The 19,820-nt window shown below is 40.5% G+C and overlaps 1 protein-coding gene across 1 annotated transcript in view; it reads left to right on the top strand.

The window, feature by feature from the left end:
* grk6 (G protein-coupled receptor kinase 6) overlaps positions 1–19,820 on the top strand; it is a 53,111-nt gene that overhangs the window by 7,465 nt on the left and 25,826 nt on the right. Inside the window, exon 2 of the mRNA XM_037747958.1 lies at positions 3,576–3,671. Within this exon, the coding sequence (XP_037603886.1) occupies positions 3,576–3,671 (96 nt within the window). The remainder of the gene's footprint in view (positions 1–3,575; positions 3,672–19,820) is intronic.

Raw genomic sequence — 19,820 nt, 5'->3', positions numbered from 1 at the left:
CAAAACATCTTGTTTGCATTGTACATACGAAAATTAATTTTTTAGGAGCAACTGCCTGCCTCGCGGTATTTGAATAGCAAATCCTTGCAGCGCGGTATTGACTTTGTCCTCGTCAGAACACACAGCGAGGCGGCTGCTGCTGTGTTCACAACAACTCTCTGTTATCAGTTTATACTCGGACTATTTGTTTGATCCTGGAGCATCACTAAGGGCTATCGGTCCCCCAGAAATGTCATAGCAACGCCTTCTTTAATCTTCGACAACTGATACTGCCTCTGGATGAGATCTGAAGGAGGCCCAGCCAGATGTTTATCCCACTTTTATACTTCAAGTTGCTCTCTTAATTCTGTGACTGTCCAGAAATCCAGATGAGAGGAGCTCTGTATTGATAAAAATGTTGATATACTCATCTGGGTCGCCATCAATTAGAACTGTACGCTCCCAGCCAGCTATCAGCTGTACGAGCAGCAAGTATTTAAAGGTTTTTTTTTGCCCTGGGTTTTTCATTTTAGTTTACTTACTTACTTTAGTTTACTTTTACTCTTGCCGCACTTTGCCACAGAATCAAACGGCCGCAGCTCGCTGAGCTCAGAGCTTTCCACAGACATGATGAGCCGCCATGGGCTCATCGCAGGCCGCAGTTTGCCGACGCTCTGGTGTGTTTTCGGCGTTAAAGCATCAGTAGGCGAGATTGGAGCAAATATGATTAAAAAAAATAAGTTATTTTTATAAAACGGTCGCTATATGGTGATAGTAGTACATGAAACAGGTAACCTGAAAAAAATCATGTTCCTCTGTGTCCTCCGGTGCTCCTAACGGCATCTGCAGGACTTCACAGACCGGAGGAAAACAAGCAGTAAGAGCTGATCTGAGGTCTGCTGTCCAGCTGCCATCTATGAGAGCCGGCTGTCAATCACTCTGAACTCCGACCAAACGGTCACACAAGGCAGCGCTGATCAAATATGAATCAATATTCGGTTGTGAGCAGAAGTCTAGTTTTCTCTCAGAACACTTGAATTACAATATGATGAAAGGTTATTATGGAATTGTTGCCCAATGATGCCAAAATATACTGACTACTGAAGCTTTAAAGACGTCACCTTCGATGGTGGGAAATTGTGATTTGTTTTTTTCTCTATTTTATAGGCTAAACGATGAATTGATAATCGAAAAATATCAGGTGTCAATCGATGAAATTGAGATTTAAATTAGTTTCAGTGTGCTTGTAATACAACAATTAATATAGTAGTTTCTAATTGGTTAGAATTCTTTATTTTATCCGTTTTTTCTTTACTTTTTTGTACTTTTTTGTGTCTCTTGCTACTTCTGAAAGTGGGAAACAGAATGAATGCAGCTCTGTCAATTATCTTTTTGATTAATAGATCTATTACTTAAGTCTATAAAATGCCAGAAAATGGTGAAAGATGTCAAACAAATACAAGGCAGCATTTTCAAATGTCTTGTTTTGTCAAACAAACAATCTAAACCCCAAAGACAGTCAGTTCACAGCGACCTAAAAACAGAGAAAAGCATCAAATCCTCACATTAGAGAAACTCAAACCAGAGAATGTTTTGCATTTTTGCTTCGATAAATGAATGAAGTGATTACTGTCATGTTTATTTGTTCAGTTTTTAAGGCACCTAATGGTTTCTATTCACTTCACGAGAAGAAAACCAACTTGCAGGGACTTGAATGTAATACAGTGAGCATCGTGTTGGCTCTTGTTCTTGTTATTGCAGTGTGGTGAATGAACCCTGCACTTGAAGCTGCATCACTGTGTGGAGTGTGGATCAGTCTGTACGAGCTTTTGAAAGCAGCCTGAGCGTTAACGCAGAGGACAGGAACTTCCTTTTTTCTTTCTGCTTTGTTCTGAATGCTCGAGTGACGTTGGCTCTTTGTGTTTACTCTGCTGCGGTCCCTCAAGAAGCTGTGTGTTATAGCTGCTCCAAACACACAAACATGCTCTACCACACTTGTGTGAGGAAATTCTGTTGACTTACATTACTTCCCAAATACCTTTTTCTAAACCTAATATCAAGTCGAGCAAAAGATTAACCCTGTTGGGACCTCATTGTCCCCAGATTGGAGGTAATATCCTTTTATGGAGAGTTGACACGTGTGGATCAAGCCCCCCCACTAACAGCACTGTGCTTTGAGGCCAATTTTCGTAGTGGCCAAACCATGGAATTACAACTTCAAGGTCCGTCACGTGATGCCAAAAATACTTTTTCCCCATAGACTTACATTGGGAAAGAGATGTCTGTAAATCATGGACTGTATGTTAAATATGGACCTAGTCTCTGTGAAGTAACCCCGTAGGTTTCTGAATCAGCAGTTGTGAAGCTCAGAGTGGGCGGCTCCAGCCGACACAGCTTAACTCACGACGGAACCCATCTCAAACTCAAAGCGGCCACGCCCTCAATTATGTCTAACTTTAAGCCTTTATATTAGGGATGCATCGATACAACTTTTTTTCAGACCGAGTACAAGTACAAGTACTTACAATTGGGTACTCGCCGATACTGAGTACCGATACGAGTACTTCTCTGTGCCAACAGACCCTCGTTAACAGCCAGCTGGAGGGTGTGAGCGACACACGGCAGGCTGGGGAGTCCCGCATACGAGGCGGTGCGCCACGACCGGCTCTAGGACGGCTTGGAAAGGCTCGGGGTGAAGGTGCTTCCCAGGGCCGTGGCCAAAGTGTCACCGAGGCAGACTGTCCTTAGTGCGCCCCAACCGCATCGTGCCTCCCGGGGTGGGGCTCGGCCCACGTAAAATGCACCAGAGGTCTGCGGCGATGTCGGCAACCTACCTGACCCGTCTTGACCAAGGTGTCTAATGCACGAGTGAGTCAGAGGATGCAAGCAAAACCCCGCGGCACAATGAAAGTGAGGGCCGGCGCGCACCGGCTGAGGTGGGATCCCGGCCCCGTGAGGTTGGGGAGGTGGAGCGTGAGCGTGTGCGATATGACCCGAAAGATGGTGACGGCAGATTAACGTCACGCTGCCGTAAAGTGGTATCGGTGCCGTTGTATCGAAGCCGTTTTGCGAGTACGAGCATCCCTCCTTTATATGATTTAAACCGGTGTTATATAAAAATTCACCCCCGTACAGTTGTCAAGAACGGGGATATTAGCTAGAGAGACCAAACTCGTTTTTTGTACCAGGCTGTATACATGTTTATTTCTGCTGTAAAGTGTGGCATGTTAACATGCGGGGTCTATGGGGATTGACTTGCTTTTGAGGGCATTCCCGAACTGCTGTTCATGTGAGCAAGCCAGGACTTGCTCTATGGGCCCTGTGGATACAGAAGATAATTTTATACCCGACAGTCAAACATTTTTTGGCTTCATGCGCCACTCAGCAACTTTCATAGGCATGAACAAGGCCAACGCCTCCAACGCTGTAGCTGTAGTGTTGTAGCCGACACATGGAAATCAAACCTGACCATGTTGTGTAGTTTAACAGTGCTAACCACCAGACCTCTAAAGTCTACGTATGTCCACGTCTTTGTCAGCAAAGCAAGCATCCTTCTTGGACTTGAGTTTTAAAACCAAATTCTGTTTGTTTTACAGGAGGCGGCGGCAACAGAAAAGGAAAAAGCAAGAAATGGAAGCAGCTGCTGCAGTTTCCCCACATAAGTTTGTGTGAAGAGCTGCGACAAACCACAGGTAAGATAACAGCATCCTTCCACAGTCTCACTGTTTTTATCTATGAAAGTGTTTTTGTGGTCTTTTATGGGTCGAGTGAATCGGAGGCCTTTGAACCAGATAAAACCGGTCATGGCTAGAAGGTAGGACGCAATGGTTGGATGGTTTAACGTTAGGCTTTGACCACGAATAGTTGAGGTTAGGATAGGTCGTCCGGCAGCGAGTCTCGTGCGCCACGGCCATTCAAATCTGTTGAATCCGTGCCGACTTGGTTGTTGCTCTGTCTTACCACTTCCTTCAGCTAAACAAATCTTGTGTAGCCATCATCAGACCTCCATATTATCGAGGAGAAGCGAGAGAGACCCTCTGAAATTATGTCCCTTTTTAGGCTGTGAATTAGGAAATGGCATGTTTTGTGGTTGGTATAGATAAAGTTCTCCACAGCTTTAATTTATTAGTTTGATGTATTTCATTTTTATTTCATTTATTAGGATCCCCATTAGCTGTAACCAAAGCTAATAAGCTTTTCTTCCTGGGGTCCATAGTATAAAGGCGATATAAGCTGGAAATTAGACCATCGTAACAGTAAATGATGGTGTCATCTGCAAACACTTGCACCATTAACTATACCTGGTAACAATTTGGTACAAACGTCTTGTTCTTTTATTGAATTAATAGCAAAAGTTCACTTGAACACATGACAGTGTTGTTGAGAAACCAGTATTAAATACACTAATGAAAACAGCTGTTCATTATTATAGGAATGACATGTGTAATATATTTTTAAGGTGGATTTTCCCTGACTGTGCTTCTTCTCTGTATAGAGGGAAAGGCCTCCAGACTGGGCTATAAATCTGATAATTTTACTATTACTATAATTGACTTCTTTGACTATGTATAGCCCCTCATCTTATACAATGATCTTTACATGGTAGTCTCTGCATACACAGCAGCATCTGTTTAATTTGAAGAGCAAATCCAGCAGTAAAGGTCATGATTTGGTATGGTGGTGCCCTGAGGTTCAAAACAAATCCAGTACACAACACACAGTGTATTTTAAACACTTTAAGTCAGATTAGTGGCTATTTTTGGATACAGAGATATACAGAAACATGATCTAATCACACCGTAATATTGCAATATTTATGAATGTATTATGTTTCACTGAGTTTATATGATCAATGTTGATTTTTCATTTCCTCTGTGTACAAAAATAGACATGCATTCATCCATATGCAACCTTAGGTTACTCGACTGGCTCTAGCTTCATATTCAGCGTACAGACACGAGAGTGGTATCGATCTTCTAATTCAACTCAAGACAACAAACAAACTATTCCTTTAAACAAATGATATACTGTATGGAAGATTGGGATTGGCCTTCCTTACAGTAGCTCAGAAAACAACAACACCACCTATCTTGACAAAAAAACGTCCATATAGTTGACAACAAAACAATCTTAACACACGGGAGTTGACAAACAATGTGCAGATTCTACTTCATACCAGGGGTCAGCAACCTGCGTCTCCGGAGCCACATGCGTCTCTTCAGCTCCTCTCCAGTGGCTCCCTGTGGATTTATAAAAATGAAAATGAATAACTGTTTTTTTGTTTACATTTTCATTTTTATTTATCATTGTTGTAGGTCTATGGAACGACGGTACGACGGAGTATTAGGACCACATTGAGGAAAAAAAGTAAATCTGAGATTTCGAGAATTAAGTCATAATATTACGAGAAAAAAGCTGTAATATTATGAGAACAAAGTCATGATATTATAAAGTAGTAATTTTAGGTTATTTTCTTTTTTCTCGTTAAGTTATGACTTTATTCTCGTAATATTACAACTTTTTTCTCGTTAAGTTATGACTTTATTCTCGTAATATTACAACTTTTTTCTCGTTAAGTTATGACTTTATTCTCGTAATATTACGACTTTTATTCTCGTAAAGTTATGACTTTATTCTCGAAATTTCAGATGTTTTTTCCCTCAATGTGGCCCTAATACTCCGTAGTACATTGTCTCTTTGTCCCTCACTGCATTAGACTTATATACTCTAAAATAAGACTATAAACTGTGTTACCTTCATCACAATGATCACATGTTTTGCGGCTCCAGACAGATTTTTTTTGCCTAAAATGTCTCTTTTGATAGTAAAGGTTGCTGACCCTTGAGTTAACCCCTCCCTGCTGAATAGCTAAGCTGCTAGCTGTCCGTAGATATGAAATATGAAACACATATAAGATAGGTGTTATACAGTACCAGCCTTCCTACTGTAGTAGTGCAGGTCATTTGTTTTTCTTGCATATGAAGTCTTAGAAGAAGTCTTTGCGTCCTGCTTTTTCACTGGAAATAAATCATGAACTGTCCCTGAACTCCACTGCCATGTGAAAGCAGAATTACGCAGAAAACCTGTGTAGCCCCTTAGGATCTAGTTGTTTGTTTTCTTTTTAAAAAAGGGGCTTTTTGCCTTAATTTGACAGAGAACAGTGTAGAAATGAGAGAGAGACATTCAACAAAGGTCCTAAGGCCAGAATTGAACCCGGGATGATGCTGTTATATGGCGGTGGTGTAACCACTCGGCTACCAGGGGGCAAGTTTACTTACAAGTGATCTATTCAATAAGGATGCACAAACACAACTCAGGAATCCCCAAACCAACAATTGTGCTTACTGTGTATACGTTTTAAACGTGCAATAGGATCTGGCCATGTGCTCCAAACCATCTACTACTGGTTTCCTCGCAATCTAAAATTAAAGTCATCACTAACAGCAGGGCACGACCACGCAAAGTTCAACCAAACTGCTGAAACCCTGAGAGACGGGGACAATGGTCCGCGTTCATTGGATTAAATCCAAAGTGGCAGAAACTAAAAAACGACTCATATTTTCCTCGCCACCGGGAGAATACTTCACCGGTAGGAGAGCATGTCGCAGCTGGGTTAAAGCGCCATGGTTTCACAACGGGCTGGTGGAGCGCTGGCTGAATGCGAGCTAACTGCTAACCGCTAACTGAATGTTTGTCTCCCGGAGCTGCCGACAGCTCTCCTTCAAGCAAAGTAGTCTTCTGGTGGCGAGGAGGACGAAACGTTGTTTTCTCGTTTCTGCCACTTTGGATTTAATCCAATAAACTAGAATGGCACTCGGAGAGCGCAGACCTCTGCCAAGGGTGCCCGAGTACGATTGCCCCGCCTCTCCGTTCAGCTTGCACCATCATCCACGTGTATTTTTGTTTATGTTGAGATCAGCTGTACGTAGCGGAGCATCGTAAAACACCTAAACCGTCGTCGTTACTTTTTCCAACAATCACCAAGTGTGCTTTGGTCGGGGTCATGCGTCATCAATGCGTCATCAGTTACACTGCGCATGTGTTTATACCCAGAGCTCTTAATGTTCTGGCTGATCGGAATCCTTAAAAATATTCCTGAATCCGGATCATGATTAGGATCGCCACCAAAATCTAATGGATTGTTCATTGTGCCACACCCCACCCCTCGAAAAGATTTCATTCAAATCCATCACGGACTTTTGGAGTAATCCTGCTAACAGACAAACCAACGAACCAACAAACAAACCAACGCTGGTGAAAGCATAACCTCCTTCCAAACTATCAAAACGTACACGGACCATGTACCTTCAACGTGATTGACTAGCCCAACGTATATTGCCAAGAAGTGAAAGTCAATGTCCTGTGTTGAACAATAAAATATTATAAATGTAAAACTGTTTTCAGTCCAAAATGGCAGCAGCTGCTGTTGTCAAAAAAACACCGGGGTTTCGTCTCTTTGCTCTTTTCTTCTAAAGTCTTTGGCTGTACTTCTTGGTCCTCTCATGAGGACAAACTGAGGACAAACTGAGGACACACTAGCCGGGGCTAGCTGGTTAGCATGCACATTGCACCTTTAAAATGTATCCATCAATTCATTTTATGAGTCGACTGAGACTGATCGAGGCGGATGAGTGGTGTGTTTTGTAATCACGAGGCTTCCTGTCTAACACATGCATAAGACACGGAGCTGTGTTGTAACTTCTGTTTTTAGTTTTCACTTTTTTCCTTCAAAAAGATAGATTGTCAGGACTCTCAGAATCATGAGCGTATACACTGAGCTGATCAGCTGAAACTCAATTTAAAGCTGTCACGCTTTCTTACACTCGTACGTACTATACGTTCAAAGACAAGCAGTTCAAATCTGTCCTAACTTGACTCCTTTTTAATGCCGAGCAGATCACTGATCCAGTTCAGAAAAGTCAAGCGCATGAAAAAAAAAAACTAATCTTGCTCAAGTGGTACCGCAGAGGAAACTGTGGCCAGCGCAGAAAGAGGAAGCAGACGGGTGTTTTTGCTTGTTTCAACCGGCAGTATGGCTGCTTTCAGTTTAACAGGTGACAGGGTGGAGAGACAGAGCCCAGAGTTAATGATACCAGACCAGACAGAAGAACTCAGATACACAGTCTTCACAGAGTGAAGGGACCAGATGAAGGAAAAAGTTTACTGTAGCTTCATCTACGTCTACTCTGCCAGAACTTTAATTTATGTTATCAAGCATTTCCTTTTAAAGGGACTCTATGTAAGAATCATAATGTCTTGTTAACAGCTTCACCTGTGGCCGTTAAGTCAACTAAAGTCAGCGTCCTGTAGCTCACGCTTGTGTTCGCTCTATATAGACATGAACGAGCATCGCTCAACACAGTGAGGAGACACACGTCAGCTAAAAGCACAATATCACTCTATATTTCAGCTGCTTGGCAGTAATGTTAGCTGACCAGACGAAGGTCTCTCCATGAATCAATGCTGATCCTAGTGTTGGCTTTTCCTGCCTCAGCCTCCCGACCGCGGCCGGAGGGAACAAGGGAGACGCCGGAGTTGTGGTCGGAGACGATAACGTTTCACTTCACAAGACACGGGAAACCTCTGTTGGTCTGGAGGAGCTGCAGCAGTTATTTCTGCACAAACGTCCACTGTACATTCACTAGATATTCTCAGAGCTAAACTAACTCTTCTGGAGTGTGGAGTGTGCGCGCATGCACGTGAGAGGTGGAGCAAAAGAGTGAGAAGGAGCGCGGTGTGTGAGTGAATTCATCAGGCAGAGGAGGAGAGACTTCAGCCACACGCGAGTGTGCATATGCGAGCGCGCATGTTTCCCGACCCGGTACATTTATACGCTTAAGAAGTTACAAACAGTCCCTTTAAGTCATGAATTAGTCACATTTTTTGGAGGGCGAGCAGCACAAAAGTTCTTCTTAACTTGGAGTTCAAAGAAATTGCTTATCCTAATCCTTGGTTTGATATTTTGCACAAACCAACATTGATGTTGGAATTGTCCCACCGTCACACCATGTGCACAACTTGCTCTCCGCTATTTTGGTGGACTGTTTCAGCACAATGGAGCCATTTTGCTTGATGGAATTGGATGTAACAACCAAAACAACACGGAGGAAAGTCCAGAACAGTTAATGTTTAACGTTGAGTAACTTGGGTCTTATGGTTAATGCCAAGAATGTTGAGTATTTATGTGACCGTCAGCGTATCAAAGTCTGTTTTCAATATGAAATGAGCCCAGATTAAAATGCATACGGTGTATGTTTGTAGTCACCTGCATGCCAGGAAACGACATTTGGTTTAGCTGTATTGTTGTCCGGGTGGAAACAGTAGACTTTGAGTTGTAGGGCTTATATTAGAGACGAAATTAGAGCTGAAATGATTAGTCGATAAATCGCAAACCATTTTGATAATCCATTAATTGTTAGAGCCAAAACAAACATATTTACTTGTTGAAAAGGAGATCCTTTATTAACAACAGGTATCAGGGAATTTTTATCTTGCTTTGCTTTTATCTTTTTTTTCTTCAAAGCGTGTGCAGCAGCGTGTGCAGCAGCGTGTGCAACAGCGTGTGCAACAGCATGTGCAACACCGTGTGCAACCGCGTGAACGACAGACAGACAGGAAGCATGAGAAACGTTTTAGGAAGCCGGTGAGGGATCATGTGCAGTAAATAGTGCTGTTGCTGAATGGTGATGGAGATGGTGTTGGGCGAACAGGCCTCCAATGCTGCAGATCAGTTTTGGACTTTTCCTTACATCAAACCAGAGGCCTGTACTACGAAGCAGGATTTGTTGTTAGTGAGGTAACTTCAGGGTTTAACCCTTCAGGGTTTTCCGTCCTACGAAGCTGGATCACTTCTTACCGGGGTAGATCACCATGGTAACTGATGCGGCGTAGATCGCCATGGTAACTGATGCTGAACAGCTAACCTGCTCCGGAGCAGGTTATGTTCCAGATAAGAGATCAACTCGTATAAAAGCACCGTCTACTAACCAATCAGAGCTCAGTGCGGGGACTTTATGATAATATTACACACATATGAAGAAGTTTAAGTCATAATCCAGACTATCAACAACACAGTTTAAACTGACAGATGCAGGAAGGACAGCTGGATTTATGTTGTGGGTGTTTACCGCTTTGAATTATGTTTTTATATTTAATTTTTAGCTTGCTCTTGAGTCTGTTTCACACCGCCGGAGACGGGGACGCAGCTGAAAGAAGGTTGAAGTAGCCACATTTTAGCCACAGGGTTTACATAAGTGTAATCCATTCAACCATTACTCTCCTAAAAGCTATTTATATCTAGACGACTATATCTGACTTTTGAGTATTCCGTTAAATTAATAACACTGTTACTTTTAGTCTGGATTATGTGTTTAACTTCTTCGTATTTGTCTAATATAGTTTACTCTTCCTTTGTTAAATGTGTCTCTCTGCCTGTCTGTCTGCAAGTCTGTGGACTTGTTCATGTCTGTGATTGGTCAGATGCTGCAAACACCGCCCCGTTCATGTGAACACGCTCACAGCCAGACTGAGAAACCCTGGGTTGATTTACCGAGTTGATAACCAGCGTCGTAGGACCGCTTAGCGTGATCTTGTTTGTTAGGGTTAGTTAAACCAGATAACGAGGAGATACCGAGTATGTTGAACTCGCTTCGTAGTACAGGCCGATGACCTATGAGCTGCAGAGTTTACAGCAAAACATGTGACATGAATGTATTTTTAAAAAGATGTTTTTTTTTTAGTACCAAGAACTGCGATTCACTCTTATCTGAAAAATCTCCCTTCCTTCTCCCCGCAGCGCTGAGAGCCATTCTGGTCGTAACCTTGTGAACTACACACAACAACTCTTTTGTTGAGGACACCTTATCCACTCTTTTTATTGGTTTAGGTTTCAATTGCCTGTAGACCACAACATTTCTGGAAGTAACCACTATTTAAATCCCCAAATCGTATCTGTCAGCCTGTATCTGCGTATCTGTTCGTAGTTGGTTTGACCTCTCCTGGAGTTTAACTATAGCAACATGTGATGTCAGTGTGATGTGAAATATATTACCACTATCAAGATGTTTACAGCAAGAGTTCCCATCCATTGGCGGCATGTTTGTGTATGGAGGCACTGTCACTGCACGCAGCCTGTTAGTAGTACACATCCATATATGGCCTATACGGGGCCGTGCAGAGTAAACACACACACACAGGCCACATTGTTAGGAAGACGTCCATTAAAGAAGAAGCTTTGAGGCCCAGCTGATGGCGACCTGCGATAAAACTTACACTGCCTCGGAGAGCAGTGTGGCGACAGGCAGGCGGGTACAGGCCAAAACTAGAAGCGACAAGCATGAATTTATGTTCACTTAGCTCTATGATATAAGGGCCCTGCAGGAACTTTTGTAGGAACAAAAGAACCTTTTCTTCTTTCAGTCCTTTTGATTCATATTATAGCACTAGAAACGTATCCTGATTAAATCCTGAGAATAAAATGTGTCTAGTTTATGACCAATCTTAATGGACTAAGACCTAAACGACCGATTACTCGTCGAATCGACTAATGGTACGCGTCCACAGCCTCCGTGCTTTCCACGCCCCCCATTCATTGTCTATGTAAGCAGCCGTGCAATGCATTCTGGTAGCGTGGCGTCGCGATTCGAGAGACTAGGCGTCACGACGCCCGCTCCTCATTTGCATAAAGTTGAGGGCTCGTCTACTTTATGCAAATCACGGGCGTCCGACGCGACTTGCTGCCTCTCCAAACTCCTGAGGATCTTTTAAAATAAACGTTGTCGTTCCAAAATAAAGACAGATTCATCAGCTGCATGGATTATTTCTCGCCTGAAATGTTTTCAGAAACACATTTCAGTGAACTATTTCAGAGAAGAAAGTTTCCAAACGAGCCTCCATACTGGTTCCGGTTTGAAAGCTGGGAGCAGCAGCCAACGGCGGGAAAGCGTTCGTCTAATCAGGAGCCGAGAGCCTTGTTTCTAGGGACAGCACACCAAGCGTCCAATGCAGGGAAGCGTCGCGTCCCCTCGTGATAAAAAACGCCCCTGTGGACACGTACCATGAGAGTGGGCAGCCCTACTAATCCCATTTGCTTCGGGTACTGTCTTACCGCACTTTGTTTGTAATATTCAAACCTTCCCCAACTTATAGTTTGGCCGCACTTCGCCGCAGAATCAGCTCGCTGGGCTCGGGAGCAGCAACCGCCGCGTTTCATAGACACTGCATGGCAGCACTTTGCACTTTGGCGCTGCTCTGGTGTGAATTCGGCTCAAGTACAGCCTCAGAGCATGGCAGTACTTCGACTTATTCTACTCCACTACATTTATATGACTGTTTCTGGTTACTCTCCGGATTGAAGTTTAACGTACAAAACACAAGATCCATCATATGATGGGTCTCAACCAGCTAAAATGCTGCTGACATTTTAATGCACCAGTTGCCTCGTTTCCTTTTCACAATACATTTTGAAGTATTGCATTAGAAAAGCTTTATGGAAATTGCAAAATTCAGTAAAACGTTTTACTTTTTTTTACGTAAAACAAAATTCTTATGCTCGCTGCAGGTGGTTTTCTTTGTTGAAAAGTAGTTGATGCGCTAAATGGATTATGGAAAACCTTTAACTCACATGACTGAAGAGCTGTTCCTGCTGTTTCTGCTGTCGGCGTCTGCTTGTCTCTGTCTCCGGACAACATGAAACTGAGCTGACATGAAAGAACAATTAAAACTTGCCCAGTAGAAACTAATTCCCAAAGACCTCTCTGCACAAGCAGACTTGTTTTGTTTCTGGTTCACGACCTCTACTTCTTCTTCTACTCTGTTTGCTGGCGGATTACAGACTATGTGTAGCCTCTAGTGCCAACTACTGACCAAACGATTCAATGGAAACTCTGCTAGTAATGATTATCCAGTAATACTGTTTGTCTCCTCTTTATTCCTTCTATCGTCTCCTCTTTATTGCACTTTTCCTATATATATATATATATAAAGGGCAATTATAAATAAAATAAAATAAAATGATTGTAAACATGTGGGTGGACTTTATGAGGATGTCTCGCAGGCTGGATCTGGTCCCTGACCATGGGACCCCCCCCGGGGGTTAAGGTTTACAGTACTGAACTCTTTGACTCGACTGCAACCACATGACGTATACAGCATCATTCAGACTGTGAGAAAAGGACTGAAATCATCATTTTGCACTACCCTCATTCCCACTATAAAACAAAGTCTTTCTATATAACTAACTATATATAGTTTTATTTCATTTTATTATATTCAGATTTTAATATTTGTATATGATCTGTGTGTGTAGCGTGACAAAATATCCTCATACATCGGTTCATATGACGTCTTACGAAAAGTTATTTTGTCATGTCCAGCAACGTGTGACGCATGTGTCAATTTCAGTGTTTTCAAAATAAACTTCCGTCTTCACAGGAAAGGTTTAGGAAAATATTAGTTAGAGCAGAGGTCAGCAACCTGCGGCTCTTCAGCTCCTCTCCAGTGGCTCCCTGTGGATTATAACATGGAAATGAATAACTGTTTTTTGTTTACATTTTAAATTTTATTTATCATTGTTGTAGGTCTATGGTACGATGGTACGACGGAGTATTAGGACCACATTCAGGGAAAAAAATAAATCTGAGATTTCGGGAATAAAGTCATAATATTATAAAGTAGTAATTTTGCGTGTTATTTTATTTTTTTTCTCGTAAAGTTATGACTTTATTTTATCGTAATATTACCACTTTTTCCTCGTTAAGTTATGACTTTATTCTTTTAATATTTTGACTTTATTCTCGTATTATTAAGACTTTTTTTTCTCGTAAAGTTATGACTTTTTTCTCGTAGTATTCTGACTTTATTCTGTAAATCTCAGATGTTTTTTCCCTCAATATGGCCCTAATACTCCGTAGCATATTGTCTCTTTGGCCCTCACTGCATTAGACTTATATACTATATACTTAGACTATAAACTGTGTTACCTTCATCACAATGATCACATGTTTTGCGGCTCCAGAGAGATTTTTATTTTATTTATTTTTTCCTGGTTCACGATTACATATGAATGATTACTGAATTGATCATTACTTTTCGTAGGTATAGCTACGGACTGTTTATGAGAACAGCCAATCCAACCTTTCACTCTGCAATGTTGCAAAACAAATAAATGAACCTTGTAACCTTGTTAGGACTCGTTATGTTGTTAGCATTTAAACAAAGTTATGTAGCCAACTTACAAAATAGTCTAAAAAAAAGAGGGAAAATAAGAGTCTGATGACGATGAGAGGAACAAAACTTTATTTGATCAAATTGTTTAAATGCGATTAGACACTCATCATATACTTTTACTTTGCATTTCATTCTCCGTTTCTGCACGTCATGTATTCAAATATCACGCAGTCATGCAACAGCAAATGACAAGAAACAATACAATACTATCATTCTCTTCAGATAAGATTCAAATAAGAGACTTTTACACCCTGATTCAGTTCCTGAGCGATAACAAAATAAAACATCCTGGATATTAAATGTAGTTTGGCTGAAGCATGAAGCACGCTGACGGGATCAACAGATATTTGTTTTTCTTCAGGAAACCGTCACAACAGAGCTGCTTCTTTTCCTGAAAAGGTGCGATGCAAATAAGCTTTGATTTGAATGCGTTCATGCGTACAATGCCGTCTCTCTCAGACTGTGTGACACACGGCGGCCGGAAGTTCAGCATGTAGCTGCCTTATAAAAACCACAAAGCAAAATGTCCCACACAGAGGAGGAGACGAAGTACTGATAAATGTGAGGGAAAGGAAAGTACAAATGTGAGGATTAGAAAGTGTGAGAGTGAGAAATAAGATATAAGATATAGAAAGAGAAGAGCTCGGTAAGGATTCAGTTCTGGAAGTCTTTGTGAGAGTTTTTTATGAACGAGGTTGAGTGGGAGGGAGTCTCGAGAAAGACATTCAGGAAACTGTCAACTTCCTTGTTTGTCAGAAACATGTTGTTCTCTTCTCTTCGTTTTCTATTCTCTCCTTCTATCTCCTCTTCTCTCGTATATTATTACACATACCATGCAGGCAGTATGCAACTTCTTAGAGTTTATCTCCATTGTTCAGATGCATTTCTGACAGTTTCATTCTAAAATTGTAAATGCAGTGATCAAAACTCTTTTAATGACTTCGGGTTCTGTTCACACTTTACTTTTTTCACTTAACTATAACAAACAAATCAGAACATTTAACAAAAGTTTAAACGCTGAGTGCAGATTTCTAGTGCTGGAAGAAATGCTCCTTCACTTAAAAGGGACTGTTTGTAACTTCTTACACGTATAAATCATTGCGGGTCGGTGTCCCATACGCACAACCAGTAGTACATGAAACAGGTAACCTGAAAAACATCATGTGTCCTCCGAGAATAAAGTCATAAATTAACGAGAACAAAGTTGTAATATTACGAGAATAAAGTCATAACTTTACGAGAATAAAGTCGTAATATTACGAGAATAAAGTCGTAATATTACGAGAATAAAGTCATAAATTAACGAGAAAAAAGTCGTAATATTACGAGAATAAAGTCATAACTTTACGAGAAAAAAGTCGTAATGTTACGAGAATAAAGTCATAACTTTACGAGAAAAAAGTTGTAATATTACGAGAATAAAGTCATAACTTTACGAGAATAAAGTCGTAATATTACGAGAATAAAGTCATAATATTACGAGAAAAAAGTCGTAATATTACGAGAAAAAAAAGTTGTAATATTACGAGAATAAAGTCATAAATTAACAAGAAAAAAGTCGTAATATTACGAGAATAAAGTCATAACTTTACGAGAAAAAAAAGTCGTAATATTACGAGAAATAAAAGTTGTAATATTACGAGAATAAAGTCATAAATTAACAAGAAAAAAGTCGTAATATTACGAGAATAAAGTCATAACTTTACGTGAAAAAAAGTCGTAATATTATGAGAATAAAGTCATAATTTATAATAACACACAAAATTACTACTTTACAATGTTATGACTTGATTCTCATAAAATTAGGTTGCCGACCCCTGCGTTAAGCTAAATGCTTAAATCAGTGGGAGTCATCCTTGAAGACACAATTTCATGGTAATCCATCTAAAAGTTGTTGTGATACTTTAAGTCTGATCCCACCTCCTAAACTAACAAAGGAAACCCTTTACACACACTACTGTGTTACTGTACAGAGCTCACTGTGAGAATCCACCACATAATGCCGTCTTGTTTAATAAAGGGATAGAGACGCCGAGATCCAGTTTGAAGCCGTCGTAAATCAGCTGCAGGGAGGCAGAGACCCGGAGGCCAGCGGAGCCAGCAGGAGGCCTGACAGAGGCCTCTTTGTGTTAAGCTCTCTCTGTGTGATGATGTACAGCGTGTTCTGTACAGTCCCGGAGCTCCTTTCATGTACATCACACCTCCAGTGATCTATTGAGAGAGTCCACTGATCCACAAACACGTAATGAAAATTTCCCAGAAGTGGGGGATGTTCTATTTTACGCATGAGTAGCCGGTGTGGGATCGGACAAGTAGCTTCATGAGCTGTAATGAAGCTAATTTTTGGGTGTTTTTTAGGGGTTGGATTTAATGTAAACAACCAACTATAGACTGTCAATTAGAAATGTTAATTATTGAGTCTTAAAGCCATGAAACAAGCTGATGATCTTCATGTTTCCTTCTAGATCTCTTCTTATCTCAGCAGTTTTCTTTATTTGCCTACGGCTTACTTCCCATTGATCCTGCTCTGTTCACTTTGCAGCAGGACGTAGGAAGTATAGCGGAGGAAACAAAAGAGATAATTAGAGTAGAACAGAGGTCAGCAGAGAGGACGTAGCGGGAGAGAGCAGAACAAAACAAAGTGGGATAAAACAGAGCATCAGTTTCCATCAGTCACAGTGTCATCGATAGGAAGTGACTCAGCTAAGTGACAAGGAAACATCAAATCTGAAACAATTGAAGGGACGCTCCACCCGAGTCATGCTCGTTTACTGCACCAGGCAGGGTGAGGGTGTTTACGGAGTTTGACCTGTATACTAGAAGGGACTAAAAGTCAGGATATGGATCCAAATCTGTCTCTTACAAGTCCTTCAACTTTATGGAAGTGCAAAAGTACCCCTTTAATCAGTTAACATATGTATTTAAATGTGCAGATTGCAATTTTACAATCAATATATTTGTCAATTTGTGCACAAATAAACTCTTGACATCTGCAGCTCAGCAGTTTGTAAAGGACTTCTTGGTTAACAGGTATTCATAAGCAGTTATCAAACTCCCTATTCAGATATTTGACCAACAGAAAGAGAGAAATACTGACGGCGCTAAAGAGTGCCTCGATACGCCGACGGCCGTGACAAAGCGTCGGTATTTGACACCCCTGGGAATGAGAATGGGCTGACTCGTCACATGCGACCGCTGTGTCACGCCACGTGGCATCACTTTAGGTTAAGGCCAGGGGTCAGCAACCTTTACTATCAAAAGAGACATTTTAGGCAAAAATCATTGATCATTGTGATGAAGGTATCACAGTTTATAGTCTAAGTATATATTATATAAGTCTAATGCAGTGAGGGCCAAAGAGACAATGTACTACGGAGTATTAGGGCCACATTGAGGGAAAAAACATCTGAGATTTACAGAATAAAGTCGTAATATTATGAGAATAAAAGTTGTAATATTACGAGAAAAAAAGTTGTATTAGTACGAGAATAAAGTCATAATATTATGAGAATAAAGTCATAATATAACGAGAATAAAATCATAATATTACGAGAATAAAGTCATAATATTACGAGAATAAAGTCATAATATTATGAGAATAAAGTCATAATATTACGAGAATAAAGTCATAATATAACGTGAATAAAGTCATAATATTACAAGAATAAAGTCATAATATAACGAGAATAAAGTCATAATATTACGAGAATAAAGTCATAATATTATGAGAATAAAGTCGTAATATTACGAGAATAAAGTCATAATATTACAAGAATAAAGTCGTAATATAACGAGAATAAAGTCATAATATTATGAGAATAAAGTCGTAACTTTACGAGAATAAAGTCATAATATTACAAGAATAAAGTCGTAATATAACGAGAATAAAGTCATAATATTATGAGAATAAAGTCATAACTTTACGAGAATAAAGTCATAACTTAACGAGAAAAAAATTCTTAATATTACAGCAAAACCAGTAATGAGGTGTGTCACGGCCTGATGATGTACTCGTATGTGCACGAGCAAACTGCAGAAAGTGTAGTAGTGCCATGCAAGCCATGAAACACGGAGAGGAAGAAGGAAGCAGTAAAATAGATGGAGGAAGAAGACGTGGGTGCAAAACCACGCGGGTTTCAACGCATTCAAAAAGTCGTCGTAAATGCAAATGCGCACGTTGCAAATGAACTCGACACAATCGTTAAAGAACACGTGGCAATGTCTTCACTTAGTGTCTACAGAACCTTGTTTGTCTGGAAGTAAACTTTACAGAGTACCTTTTAATCAGGTTATCAGGTTACATATATAGATGAAAACTGTTTGACTTGCAGATCATTTAGCTCGTTTCTGTCCTCTCCTCTCTGCTCCTCCCTCAATCACATTTGTTTGTTCATGAAGCATCAGGAGTCGCTTTGCATCCACATGAGTCACTGATGCAAATCTACATTTCCTTGCTGCTGTGTTTTTTTTTTGCCCTGAAGCTCAGCTGGAGAGATGAACTCAAAACTGCCCCAGAGATTATTCTAAAAACCTCCCCAGCAAGTTGGCTCATTGTTTCATTAAAGTAACTACTGTATACGACTCCACTCATGAGCTCACCCTTCAAGTATAGATTGCCTTTGGGCATTTCTTAAAGTGCCATTTACCATGACAAATACTTTACAGCTGCAGCTGAGGACTATTTTTAGGGCTGTCAAAGTTAACGCGATAATAACCTGTTAATGCAACGCCCACTAATTTCTTTAACACATTAACTCAATCGATCTTCCGGAGGTTGTGGGCTCAGTTTTAAAGCTGGAGTGAAGACACGTGCATCGTATGAAACTACCAAAAACCTAAGGAATCCGTTGTCATGTCCATGTCGTACTAGCTGGTCGTGAAGGAGGATAAATAACGCTCCAAAGTTATGCTACATTTTGGAGAGGAAAAACTGTCATGGCCATTTTCAAAGGGGTCCCTTGACCTCTGACCTCCAGATCAGTGAATGTAAATGGGTTCTATGGGTACCCACGAGTCTCCCCTTTACAGACATGCCCACTTTATGATGATCACATGCAGTTTGGGTCAAGTCATAGTCAAGTCAGCACACTGACACACTGACAGCTGTTGTTGCCTGTTGGGCTGCAGTTTGCCATGTTATGATTGGAGCACAATTTTCGGATATTTTTCTGACATTTATTTTTACATTTTTAGAACATTTTTTTGACTTTTTTTCAGACAGTTGTCGGAGATTTGTCTGACATTTGTTGGATACTTGTCGTACTTTTTTTGGACATATTTCGGACATTTTTTAGACATTTGTTTTTACGTTTTCATACGTTTTGTAGGACATTTTTCAGAGTTTTTTTCTGATATTTTTCGGAAATTTTTTGGAATATTTTCCAGACATTTGTTGGATATTTGTCGTTCTTTTTTCGGATATATTTCGGACATTTTTTCAGACTTTTTTTTTTTTTCTTTACATTTTTTTAACTTTTTTTTCTCCGGGCATGCTAAGTCTTTATGCTAAATACAGTACCTGTGCGGTTTCTGGACAATATCTGTCATTGTTTTGTGTTAATTGATTTCCAATAATAAATATATACATAAATTTGCATAAAGCAGCATATTTGTCC

This window comes from Sebastes umbrosus, chromosome 17 (genome assembly GCF_015220745.1).
Source record: "Sebastes umbrosus isolate fSebUmb1 chromosome 17, fSebUmb1.pri, whole genome shotgun sequence".
In the NCBI taxonomy this organism is placed as follows: Eukaryota; Metazoa; Chordata; class Actinopteri; order Perciformes; family Sebastidae; genus Sebastes; species Sebastes umbrosus.
Note: the sequence above shows the minus strand (reverse complement) of the source record. Positions and strands in the feature narration are given on the sequence as shown.